Source organism: Lissotriton vulgaris, chromosome 3_1 (genome assembly GCF_964263255.1).
Source record: "Lissotriton vulgaris chromosome 3_1, aLisVul1.2, whole genome shotgun sequence".
NCBI lineage: Eukaryota > Metazoa > Chordata > Amphibia > Caudata > Salamandridae > Lissotriton > Lissotriton vulgaris.
The window spans coordinates 1012293861-1012307910 of NC_141689.1; the positions used below are offsets into that span (position 1 = coordinate 1012293861).

The 14050-nt window shown below is 41.2% G+C and overlaps 1 protein-coding gene across 9 annotated transcripts in view; it reads right to left on the reverse strand.

The window, feature by feature from the left end:
- The window catches only part of MPDZ (multiple PDZ domain crumbs cell polarity complex component), an 856387-nt gene that overhangs the window by 306660 nt on the left and 535677 nt on the right, over nucleotides 1–14050 (reverse strand). For all 9 annotated transcript variants that reach the window (XM_086961394.1, XM_086961393.1, XM_086961386.1 and 6 more), the window contains 2 exons: nucleotides 9341–9503; nucleotides 3189–3385 (listed from right to left, as the gene is read on the reverse strand). In XM_086961394.1, coding sequence (XP_086817520.1) covers nucleotides 3189–3385; nucleotides 9341–9503 — 360 coding nt within the window. The remainder of the gene's footprint in view (nucleotides 1–3188; nucleotides 3386–9340; nucleotides 9504–14050) is intronic.

Below are 14050 nucleotides of genomic sequence, written 5' to 3' on the forward strand. Positions count from 1 at the left end.
AGATTGTGTGCTTTTTTCTAGTCCCCACAGGGTGATAACTGAACCTTTTAGATTAGTTTTAAGGTCCATTTTGGATTCACTTAGGAGGTTACAAAAGGCTCCAGCAGTAAGATTAAATCATCATCTGGTGGTTATTAATACAGCAGGAAAGAGGGTTGGCATGCTCAAATACAATGAGCATTAGGATCAGGTAGTAATGAAGACAGGAGAGAGGGAAGGGGAGGCTGACTTTCAGAGATGGGAGGTTATAAAAAAACATGGTCGAACATTTTCCAGCTAAATGGGTGGAAGCCTTGACCTTTTGCACTAACTGAAGGGCCTCCAAACAGTTACTCAAATTAAGTGCTGAAAAGCAACATACGTTATCAAAATGGACATTCAGATTCCCTATAATTGTACATTTGGAAAATGTATGAGGTAGAAAGGCTTCCGGAACAGCTTGTGTGAAGCTGGCACCTGGGCCAGAAAGACGATATATCAAGACCCCTCGAAAAATACACATTATGTAAGATTTTAGGGGAACAAATGATCCCTTTGCATCCCTGGACCATAAGGTCAAATGTGTCACAAGTAAAAACAGATTCAAAGATGATGGCAAGACCGCCACCTCTTTCGTCTCTTGTCTGATGACATAGTAGCCTTCCGGCAAGACCAGCACTACTACATGCATAAAACTATTTTTTTTACCGTAGTTTTATAATGTGCAAAGTTTACCCAAGCTTATCACAGATCTTTGCATGAGCACAATTGTGTTACACAAGGACACATTAATTTTTTTGTTAGGCACAGCGAGATTAAGTGATTTGCCCAAAATCACAGGATATTGAGCGTCAATGTCAATACTTGAACCCAGTTCCCCAGATTTGAGATCGACCACCCTAGTCGGTAGGCTACTTCCTTTCCCCTAATGTTGAGCCAAGTTTTGGTCAAAAACAAGGCGTTAGGCTGATGGGCTCTTATGAAAATCTAGAATCTCTAATTTATGTTTAATTAATGAGCGTCAGTTAAGGATAAACAACTAATATTGTACTTACAAGAGGGAGCAGACAACTTTTCAGCATTAGCCCCTTTAGAGGAAATGCAGAACAAACAATTTGTTTCCATGTCTAGTGGATTAATAAAATGCAGACAGGCAGACGCCCTACACGCCAAGACACGCCAAGACAGCTAATTATGAGAGGAGTAGGCAAGGGATTCATTTTAAAATTGGACAGGGTTCCTGGGCCCTGGTGATGAATGGGTGTGTACGAGCACATACGGGATTGCCTTTGCCAAGCCTGCAAATCCTCCATCATTGCCTGGACCTCTACAGCACACATTTTCAAAATGGCGAATGTAGATGGCACAGGGAATATGGTTGCTTAGAAGCCACTCCCTTCACAACTAACACATGGACTGGGGAGTCCAGTGGATTAATTGAATGCAGGCAGGACACACGGAATGCCCAGAAAACAGATTAAAGTGCCCCCACAAAATAATAATACAATGCTGACAAGTCTAAAATGCCTCAGTAAAGTGCAAAGTGCAATATGTCAAAGTAGTATTTGTTTAACAAGGAGATTGTGATAAACAACTTAAGGTGTTAAATAAATATTGATCTTTTAACAAAGTAAATCTGACTGGCTATACCACCTTCACTGATATTGTAAGAATAATAGAACACTCACATGGCAAAGACGCCTCAGTGATTGACATTACATTTTATATAGACCTAAAAATGGCAATGTTACCGGGGTGGGACAAACATGCACGGCACAAGTTATTGATTGGTATTGGTTGTTGGCTGTACTGTAGCCATATGAGATATAGGTTTGCACTGGTGCTCTTAAAAACCCCTACTCCTTTTTCAGAGTGGGTTAAGGGAATGGACTACTGCACTCTCACAGAAAACTCGGTATACAAGGCAAGGGGAATGGTCAAGAAAGCACGCATCTCTTTGGAAGACATGGTGGGAGTACTTTCATATGATCAGGTCTGGATCAAACCAGAATCTAGCTAAGTTTGATTCGGTCCAAGAGGATGTGTCTATGTAAAGGTACTCAGAATATTACCGGTTGAACTATCCACTAGGTCCCAATAAATCACGGTAGGTCCAATCCTCATTCCCTGGTCATTTCTTGGTGCACGGTGTTGCCATGAATTGTTTAAATGTCTGTGTCCCTTCTCTTCAATGAGTATGGTATATACAAAGGATAGTGCTGAGTGAGGTCTGTTTGGAACAAGTATTTTACACAAATGCCTTTGTTCTACTGTCACATTTTTTCTCATGTCGTAATTAGGAATGGAGTGAGAATAAGTAAATTGAATGTATTGACAACATGAAATTGTACTAGATTTGGGGAGGCCATGTTATATGGCCCAGTATTAGAGGCGCCTACTGTACATTAAGATGTAATTGGATATTGTAAAATGAATAGCTATGTTTTTAATTTGTGACTATTATTGCTCAGCTGAGCACATAAATTGGTCATAATTTTAATTGTATATTTATATGTTTTGTCTTATTATAATACAGCCCTGAAGAAGTCCCATTTGGGACGAAACGCGTCGGCTGTTCTTGCTCACAAATGGAACAATAAAGTGGATTTTTCTAAAAAATTGGACATTACTGCCAGTGTCTTTGTAATAAGTAGATTTCACAATCTTTACATGTGGTGCACCTGTGCTTATGAATGAAATTATATTAAGTTCTAGTTAGAACTATCACTGTGATGGTGGGTGTATTTCGGTGTGCACGGAAGCCCCAGCCTAGAACATAAGGGGAAATTACTGTTGGGGGTTATTTTGGTTAGGTGCATTTGTAAAGAAGGTTGCACCGTCTGCCTTGCTCTAGTTCTCCTTTGAGGTAGGGTTTGATTGCTCATCCAATCTACAGTGGTGAGTCAAACTGGCTTAAGAGGTCAGCCTTCCTTCTCAGACCAAGTACCTAACATCTCGGTCAGTAGGAAACATATACAGAATTACCTTTCCTACTTTTAGATGTTCAATACAAATTAATTCATTTTGGAGTAGGTCTCACAACACAAGAGGTTTTAGTTTTTTTTTTTTAAACTTTTTTGTCATATGTATTAACACAATGTTCTCTGATGCTCAAAGCAGAGTCAATGAAGAAAGAGGACAGAGAGGAACACAAAATTTATGGAAACTAAAACAATCAGAATAAAAATGAAACCTCGGAAACATTTTACCTCTAGCAACTCATCTCCAATCTGCAGCCTCCCATCTTTTCCTGCTGCTCCAATAGGGTCAATCCCCACAATAAATACACTCATTCTTGTTCGGTCTTTGTTGCCAGCAAGGCTAAGTCCCAAGCCGGTTTTCCCTTTTTCTAACTCTATCATTTGCAGGTCACCCGGCAAGCTTCCATATCGCTGCGAGATCTTTCCTAAAGGCAGGAGATAAAAAAGAAATAAAAAACTGACAAACACCACATAAGTAGTAAAAAAGACAACCTTTTATTACGTACATGATTCTGGATCGAAGTATGATGTAAAAATATCTAGCAAAACCAAACAACAGGAGGTTACCCGGATACCCAGTTGAGACCTGGGTGATTAGAGTGTATAACAAATAAAAACATCATAACAGGCAATATTTAAAAGACAGTTATATAAAGTGGTTATTAGAATAATGAAAGGAGCAGTCTGTATTTGAAAACAATTAGGAAAAGGGCAGTAGCAGCACTATCTATATATATATAAAAACTAAAGTATGTCAGTATGTCGGTTTGTCCTTTATGCATTACTACATCATTCATCCGATCGCCATGAAACTTTGAGAAGTTGTTGAGTACACTCCCGCTAAGGTTTCTGGCGATTTCACCTTGTGGACACACTGCTGTTGGTCCGTGAAAAAGTAAATGGGAAGATCGATAAATGTTAGTTCCCAAATTTACTATTGGGTTTGCACGGACGCGATTCATCGTTCGTCCAGTGCAACATAGTTTTGTTAGAAAAAGCACTTACTTCCTTGTAGGTGAAAACGCTCGGCTATACCTATTCACTGCCTGCCGGGGACCGCATTTCGTTCGTGTGCAGCTCCGGTATGCTTATGTGAAAGAAGGCTTCCGGGTTTCCTCCTGAACCGCTGGAACGAGTGGTCACGGCGGCCATCTTAGGAGTATGTAATCCTGTGGTATAATAAAGGATATTGAAAAGTGGTGACAGTCTCATTAGAGTTGAAGGGCGAGTAACGCGTAAAAAGGTTATCAACACGATTTGGTAGTGCCATTAATAAATGCATTTAAAACAGTTTCTTATGCTTGAATTTGAGAAGGAAAAAACGGGAAACAAGTCCCTCAATTTTTTAGATGATAATAAAACCTAAGTTGAGCTTAGTGTTAATACTTGTAGCTCAAAAGGAGCTTGTGCTGAGTGTCTGTAAAGAGGGATTTTTAGTAATTACTGCAGAAAAGTCAAGTATGAGGGGGTTAAAGCCGCAAAAAATCTAGTTGTGCATAATTCATGATCAGCTACTTGTGGAAATTATTATCACAGAGAACAAAGCGTTAATTTTGGGGATTGTAATGCCACTAAAAAGTCACAAAAGAATGGTGGCCTTGTTCTGAGGACTGCCACTTGTGAAAATTATTAAATGCCAACCCAAAAGGAGTTTGTAAGGCATCATGATAATTTTGTTAATTATTTTCAAATAGAGTTGCACATGTCATACAAACCTTTCTTGTCCTTTCCTGTGGACATATCACGTTATGCATAGGAGTATAGGGACCCAATGCAGAATGGTTACTGTATATTGGTGCTGATGCCATATTTACAAGAGGGTCATGAATTCATGTAGGCGCCCCATCTGGAGTAGAAAAGTGCATCAACTTCTGAAAGCGCCCCACGGAATGTCATCATTGAGCCCTAGGGAGTCAAAAGATGCTAGGAAATCCAATACATCACACATGGGATGTGGGAAGTGGAATAACAAAAGACACTGGAGGCTTTAGAAATGCAAGCTATGTTATGAACTCAACAACATTGAAGATGAAAGCATCTCTGTGATACACAGTCTGATTAAGAGGTTGGCATGAATAAATGGCCCGGATATTCACCCAGACTAAAGCATCCCAGAACTTCTAAGATTCTACAAAGGCAATGTAGGGCCGACATTAGACAGTTCAATTCGAATTAATTTCAAATGCCAACAATTGCTTGACACCAGCAGCCTCTAGTTTTCTAAAGATCTCCGATAGCCCTAAGCTCAAATGAAGTGGATGGGGGAGGAACTTACCTAATGTTCACTTTAATTAAATGTGGTAATATTTTTCTTGTGTGTCAATCTTTTATCCTTAAAACCTCCTACCCTGTTTATCTTTATTTATGAAGTACTAGCTTACTCGTCGCGCGTTGCTGCGATCTCAGAAGAAAGGAAATTCAAGGAAACTCGTTATGATAAAATTTAATTTACATTGTGTAATTGTTATTGAAATGTATTCATTTTATTTTTGAAAACATTTCGACGTGTGGCTTGAGCAGTGCGTCCTCAAATGGCTTCCAATCTTGATTCTTCTTGCTCTCCTATTTCATTCGAGCGTACTTGAGCAGTGCGTAATTGATAGTTTTCCAATCTTAATTCTCGTTGCTCACCTGTTTCATTCGAGCGGGCTTGAGCAGTCCGTAATCGATCTGTGTCCAATCTTGATTCTCGTTGCTTGTTCGTTTGAGAAGAACGGGCTTGAGTGCGTACTCGATTGGCTTACAATCTTTGTTCTCGTTGCTCGTTCGTTTGATAATTACGGGCTTGAGCAGTTTGTATTCGAACAGCTTCTAATCTTGCTTCCCGTTGCTCATCTGTTTCTGAAGCTCGTAATGCCTTTTTCTTTCGTGCTTCTGATGTGGATTGACCAATCGATTTCCGTTTGGGGGTCATAACTGTCTACGATGCTCGCAAATTCGCTATTTCAGTATTCGAAAGATTATGAGGGCCCTGGGGGGCCGATTTGTAAAAAAAAATTGACAGAAACCTTTGCGGCAGTGTACTCAACAACTTCCCAAAGTTTCATGGCGATCGGATGAATGGTGTAGTAATGCATAAAGGACAAACGAACAGGGAGACATACTTTCGATTTTATATATATAAATGAATCAGTGCCATAAGACAGAAGCAAGCCATAATCACTCACAAAGAATACCTTCACTTTGCAAGTATATGTAATATTTGTTCACCATACTCAGTGCAAACAAAACAATAAATACATTTTAAAAAGTAGACAAATGAAAAGATACACTAGAATTGGTGACACCATAGGGTCTGTGGAATTAGTAGCAAACGGAGAAAGTGACAAACTTAAAGATGCTCAAAGTAGTTGTTAAATAAATCTTTGGAACCTATAAATAATAAGTGACAATGAAAGCAGAGCCCTTCACCAATACCAAATAGCCTACTTGCCAATCATGGCATTTTCTTTACCCAGAATTGCAGAAAATTGTCATAACTACTAACCTCAGGAATCATTTATGCCAGACTTATCTAAACTATAAAAGTGTTCCCTTTAACTGATTAATGGAAAAACATTTCACAATAAAAGTATTACTGGTCAATTTGATGCTTAAATCATGATTTAATAGGGCGTGACAGTCGTAACAAATCAAGAGAAACAGAAAATATCCATATGATATATTTCATGTTTTCATAATGAGCAGTAGAAACATTTGGATTCAAACTTCCTCTCCACAAAAGTGCATATCTATGTATACATACCACCACTTAATGCACAGCTTTCCAAACTGTGTGGCGCGACACGTTACTGTGTCGCGCCCCATGCGTAGGTGTGTCGCGCGATAAAATTTATGAGGAGAATGAGCGGGAGGAATACAGCGGCGGCTGGTGGAGCGAGGGGCACCATTTCACCCCAAATCGGCAGGGTCCGGACGTGGAGGGAGCTGCAGCCTATAGCGTGGGCTCTGAACGGGCCGCCGTAACCTTGGGCACCATTTCACCCCAAATCGGCAGGGTCCGGACGTGGAGGGAGCTGCGTCCTATAGCGTGGGCTCTGAGCGGGCCGCCGTAACCTGCATGAATCTATCAGCGGCTCCCCGTAGGACACTGAAGTTGGAGATGACCACCGGGGCCCGAGACTAGCCTCGCACTGCATGTTACGCTCCGGAGCATTCCCAGTGTTTTGCGTGCTCACTTCACAAGTTGTGTGAGCGGATTTGTATACGTTATTAATTTTCTGGAAGTTGAAGGTAGCAATATCTGACCTTCGAGCAAAAAAAGGAGAGGTTCTGTCTCAGTTCTAGAAGTTATCTTTATCCACCCTCCGCTGTGGACTGACCGGACCCCCCCCCCGACCCCCCCCCCCCCCCCCTCCCGGCGAAGCAGATGGGAAATGGCATACTTTATCTGGATGGATGACCATGAGGTTAACACGACCACACTAATAAGCAGAAGTGTAAAGTTAGGGTGGAGACCTTCACTTGTTTGAATTAGGGTTTTTTTATTGCGGGGGTCTGGAAGGGCAAGTTAAGATTGGCAATATGGGTGGATGGCCATGTGAACTACGGTGGTGACTGGAAGGGGTGCCACAACACACACTCTGTTGCAGATACAGGGATCTAGAACTGTGCAAGCGTAAGCTACACCATGGGGACCTGAACAAAAAAGTTAAACTGAACCAAAATCTGTGCAGGCCGACTGCCACATGCAGACCAGAGCTCACAGTGTTTTTCGGTTTTGAAATGTTTTAAAAATAATTTCATGCAGAAACATTAGAAAAAAATCTAGGCACAACTTCAGTACCAAAGTAAACATATACTATGGAGGAAAATGTTATAAAATGAACACATCGGAGGTCAGAGATTTGTATTGACAGTGTTTGTATGATGTGCAGGGGACAACATGACTTAAAGACAAGCCGGAGACTGGGCACCAACCTTATAATCCTTGAAGTCCAAGTTCTGCAAGTCTGTCTCTATTTTGTACATGGTTTCATAGAACAGGCAGGTTCTGTGCCATGCATCAGACTCTAGTTCTAGCCTGCTTCTACCACATGAGTATCACCAGAGCAGCCATATATAGAACCAGCAGTTCAGATCTTGAGCACTGGAAGCCCGTCACAAACTACGCGACCACGAGGCATGGGGCTCTGCCCCAAACCAAATGTCCAACTACCCAGAAGCCAAGTGTTCCAGAATGCTCCAAGGCAGCAATAGCACACTTACAACACTGGTACAAGAACTTTTTTCTGCAAGGGTAACATGCACCATGTCCCACGGGGGGGGGGCTGAATCTTTAACCAACATGCAGAGTGGAGCTGCAGGGGCTCGTAGAAGGGGTGAAACAACAGCAAGGCCACATTAACATAAAAATGGTCTTTTAAAGGCCTGTGAAGTACTCGGGTGCGGCTGTGTGTGTGCCTAGCTGGAGTTGTGAGCACAGGCTGCAGCTAGCTGAAGCGAATTGTCCGCACAGACAAGTTCTAGCTGAAGGTAATTGTGTGCATAGACTGGTTCTAGCTGAAGATGTGTGTGCACAGACAGCAGCTAGCTGGAGTTAGTTGTGTGCACAGATTGCATCTAGATGAAGTTTTGTGCACAGACTGGTTCTAGTTGAAATTAATTTTGTGAATAGATTACTTCTAGCTGAAGATAGTGTGCATAGACTGCAACTAGCTGAAGTTAATTGTATGCACAGACAAGCTCTATCCGACGTTAACTGGGCACAGGCTGGTTCTAGCTGAAGGTAATTATGTGCATAGACTGGTTCTAGATTAAGTTAATTCTGTGCACAGATAGCAGCTAGCTGAAGTTAATTGATTGCACATACTGCAGCTAGCTGAAGGTAAGTGGGTGCACAGGCAGCAGCTAGCTGACTTTAATTGTGTGCACTGATTGTAGCTATCTGAAGTTAATTGTATGCACAGACTACAGCTAGCTAAAGTTAATTGTGTGCACAGGCTGCATCTACCGGACGTTAATTGTCTGCACAGACTGCAGCTAGTTGGCGTTAATTGTGTGCTCTGGGCACAGCAGATACCGACTGGGTGCCCAAACTAGTTCTGTGATTAAAATCTAGGATTTGGTGAGCATAATCTATAATGAAATCAACTTAAACACTATCACACTTACTACTGATAGATGCACTGAAGTATATTTTGTAGATTGATTGCTTCTTAAACAGGTTTCGGATTTGTAAATACGCTATCTTGATTGAATGCCATTGAAACAAGCATTGGCAACTCAGTAGGCTCGGCCTTGGCAAGCGCCTTGGGTGGTTCGGGCTCGCTTGCTGCGCTCGCTCGCGTTACCGTGTCCCGAAATTTTATTTGCCAGTATGGCGTGTCACCAACATGAAAAGTTTAGAAACCTGTGACTTAATGTAACAGAATACTTACTCCAGCTGTACCCAAATTCATCCTCCTTCTCTGAATCTTCAGGCACCTTGCTGTCTACAGATTGCTCACTGTCGCAGCTCATTGTTGAATTAGCTGAAGAAGGGGTTGTAGGAAAGTTGCAAAACGAGTTTTTTTCCGTCTCTGAGTCAGATTGACTGGATGCCTAGGAAGAGAAAGAGCATTCAAATGTAAGACTTCCTTGACAAATCGATGTGGAACTTGAGCTGCATTCATGCACACACACATGCAATTACACATGCACACACTTCCACAGCTGCAACAAAATAAAAAAATGCATAGTACAAAATCTATAGAATGTAAAACAATGTACACAACGTGTAAAGCTGACAGTACAGTATGAAATGCATTTTCACTGTGAAATGTATTACTTAGCCAATCAAACATTTCAAATAACTGATGTGGTGTTACAGTTCTAAAAGAGTCCAGTTTAGAATAAAAATTGAACTGAGCATATTTACAATGTCATGTGAAGTTAGAATACCACATTTCAATATATTACAAACTTGCGCATTACTACTTATTGTACTATATAAACAGACTTGTAGGCGATGAGCATGTTATAGAAACAGCTATTTTTGAGACTGCAAATCTATATTTGCATACCAAATACTGCAAGTTTCTTATAATAAATCCTTTAGATGTTGCTACAAATGATAGAGGCCCCAACAGGGACACATACATTTTGTTGTAAGCTAGTGTAAAATATTGTAAGAAAGCAAGGTTCAAGCCCTGTGCCGTCCACCCCTACACATACCTTTTTATTAGCAGTGCAGAAAGGACTGAGACTGTGTATAGGTTGATTAGGTTATCAAAATGTTTCTTTGAGAAACAGCAAATGTGTGCTTTAAATCCCATACAAAAATCTGAAACCCAGGTCTATGGCAGTCCTCGCTACAATGTAAAACGTTATGTTGCATAAGTTTTAGGATGCATTCTACAGTTAGCAGAAAACATTCCAGTGTGCAGGAAAAGTCATCACCATTGTAGATGACTCCTCCTATGCCACTAAAAGCAAGTGTTTTGCTTCCTGAAACCTCTTCTATTAACAATGCCTGACATAAAAGAAAAACATAAGGCAACATCAAATATAAATATGAATCTGTTTCAGAATCAGAGACATCACCCACTAATGTAACTAATGTCCTGCGTAAATTGCCAATCTTTCTTAGTTAAAGCCATTGTCCTAGAGGATTTGTTATGACTTAAAACTGGAGCACCAGATTCATGATACTGTCCATGATCTCACAGAAATATGCGTCTATAACTACTATAAGGCAATGTTATCTGATTAAGTTTACCTTCAGCTGATCAGCATTGTGCAGCATACTCTGCATCAAATAATATTGAATTTCTCTGTCTGATGCATCATCCAAAAAGAATATCTCAGCATATTAAAGCCCTTTTGATGTACAGACAGGGGTAACTATGGCTGCTATTAAAATTGCAACATCACTTCTCTTTCCAGATTGCACATAATATACGGACTCAGCAAGCTATGCTGAAACAATCCTACTAGATATCAAAACAAAAGGCTGTACTGAATTGACCAGAGGATAGTGCCTGGTCCCTCAACGTATTTGATGACCATCTCTTGTGATACCGTCGGATCATTCCTCATCTTAGTTCTATAATTTAACTACATTTCTGATTACCCAAGATCTGAGAAATATTTGTATGCCCTGTTCTGGTTACAGACTACAACAGGAATGGAGGAATAAATCGAGACTTCCCGGATTATTCAATATGAATTTTGCAGACCTAGAACATTTGACAGCATGGGTGTTCCCTCAACTTGCTCAGTAAATAAATGGTTGTATTTTCCAGCTTTAACCCCTTCACTGCGGCAGCTATTCCGCCGCAGTGCTAAGGGGGCAGGGGGGCCGCGCGGCGGGCGCATGCTGGTGACGGAACCGCTCCGTCACCAGCCGCAATTGCGCTGTGCACATAACGGAGCGGTTCCGTCACGGCCCCGCCCGCTCAATGGAACGCTCAGCGCAGGCGCGGAATCCGCGCCGCGCAGGCGTTCCGAGCGGGCTGAGACGGAACTGCTCCGTCATCAGCACAGCGCGACCACGGCTGATGACAGAGTGGTTCCATCACCAGCAGGGGAGGTGTTAATAGGGAGCCTAGGAGATGCTTTTTTCCTAGCTTTCCTTGCCCAAGGATTCTTTGGCCAAAGACTATGATGACAAATAGGTTTACTTCAAATACAACCAGACAAATGTAGCAGATGTCGCTTTAAAAAATGCTCTCACTGACATGATGTTTTAAATTATGCTATTTTATCAAAATAATGGCACTTTAGTTTCGGACTTGAGATTTAAGGAGCTGAATAATGCTTATTAACCTACTGTCACACAATGTAAATTTGAGATGTTTGCATGTCTAGTAGTGCAGAGCAGGTAGTACTAAACATACACTTCATACCATCAGTTGAGGACGGAGAAGTAGGGATTTCAACAGAACTCTAGGAACAACTTAACATACAATGACCAATGTCCACACCATTGATAGGTGTTCCCCTGCAAATAATAAAGATTCAGTTGATGCTGGTTTGGTACTCTCCCTGGTTAAGCAGCCATAATAGGTGGGTGAGGGTTTGACATCCTTTCAAGAATGATATTCACAGGGTAAACCCAAATGGGCATAGGTGTGGGCCTAGGGAGAACCTAACATTTTCTCCTTATAATTCCTCTCTCTTGCCCTTATAGCTTGGAACGGAGTCTTTTCAGTTTTTTCCACATGTATCATTGTCCTCTGAAACACACCAGCTTGCAGGAAAAAATGCAAATTATAGTGAAAAAATCATACCCTTTAACGTCCATATTCCTCCACACTAAGGGACCTATTAGGATCTCGGGCAGATCTCCACCGCTGGCCTGGCGGTGGAGATCCGCCCACCAGATGTTCCAGTGTCACCCCCTGCCATATTAGTATGGCGAGGGGCACCGTGGAAATACCGTCTGCCGCTTTTCCGCCAGTCTGAATGCCGGCTGGGTGGAAAAGGCAGACAATATGTTGGCGGTGCCTGCATATTATCATGTGCAATATGAAAGGCCTTTCCATGGTGGCGATGCTGCTATGGACAGGCCGGCTGAAAATGCTTTGGGGGCCCGTTACGGGCCGGGGGAGGGGTGTGGGGGGCTGCACTTGGCATACACAGGGTGGCAGGCACAGCGCGGTGCCTGTCATGTTGTGCATGCCCATGCACAACATGCATATTTCACATTGTGGCGGGTGCTGCTTACAGCTTACAGCATCGCCTACCACAATGAAAAATATGCGGGATGCAACCGCCAGGGTGGCGGTCGCATCCTAATGGGCCTAGAGGGACCACTGCATCTCTAGCGGTCGGTCCCGTTTACCGTTACGGTGGCAGGCGGACATCGTAATGGGGCCCTATGTGTTTAAGAGGGTTTGTGTCCATCTACTCTCTTTATTCTATGATCAACAAATAATCCAAAAATTCAAACCAAGCAAAGAGAATGGTTTAGTTTTCACTTCACGGGTTTCAGCAGTGACAGAAGAATAACCCCCTGCTTAATTGCAGGAATCCGTTATTTCCTAAGAAACCTCTTCTAAAAAATTATTTTAAAGATTGTTGATAAGTGTATATTAGATCAATGTTGCAATCTGCCTCGGTTTGCAATCTGTTTTGCAAAGTTGAATATTTTAGAAATATAATAGGAAATATAACATGCTTTAAATATTGAAAGTTATGCAGACTGTAAGCCAAGGAATATTCAAGAGGGGTATTTTCCTTCAGCCAGTCCGATGTTAAACAGCATCTTAAAATTGTTGAATTCCTTTACTGCAGCTCTCAAAAAATAATCTCATCATCATGGTGACCCTTAACACTGGTTGAAAAAACAATCTATGCAAAGCCTTCTTTTAAATTAATGACATCTAATGATCTCAAATTACTAGCCAAGCACTTACATACTGGTCATAACTGTAGCAGGAACCAGTGTTCTTCTCCAGACCATTGCTTATTCATTCTCAGAGTAATTTCATGTTATTCATGAGGAAACTTTTGCTGTGTTTCTTTTCAGACCTTATTCAAATTAAGTTGAGGAAACTTTCAACGTGTATGTAAGCAGAGCACTACTTTCCAAACAGATAATTGTGGTAAGAAATTTGACATTTTCTTGTATAACATTAATGCTCTTTGTAATATGTTCAGAAATACAGTTTTTTGCTGCTGATCATTTTTTGCAGTTCACACTTAAATAAAATTCAAGGTAACCCCACCATCTGACCTTCATCAGAGATGGCACTCCATAGTGCAGACATATATATTCCAGGTGTGAATACTATATTTCTTTAACTCATTGAATTTATTCATGTAACAAAATATACCTCAAAATTGTCCCTCTTATTAAATAGCCTAAAGCTTATATTTGAAGATCTCAAGAATTATTAAAGAGGATATATAATGAGATGCACGGCCAAAGTTTGGAATAAAGTTCAAGTTGGAATAGCTGCCCAAAACATTATACTTTTAGCAGTATGTCAGTGTAAAATACCCATGGAGATTATTAGAGTTTCAATGTCTGTAATAATTCTTATTTCCATTATAGCGTTTGGATGAATCACTGGAAGTGCACTGAATTCAACAGATTTTCCTGTGGACAGAAATAGAGCATTCTATACAGGTATGGTGGCAAACCGAGGGGCTATGGAATTACC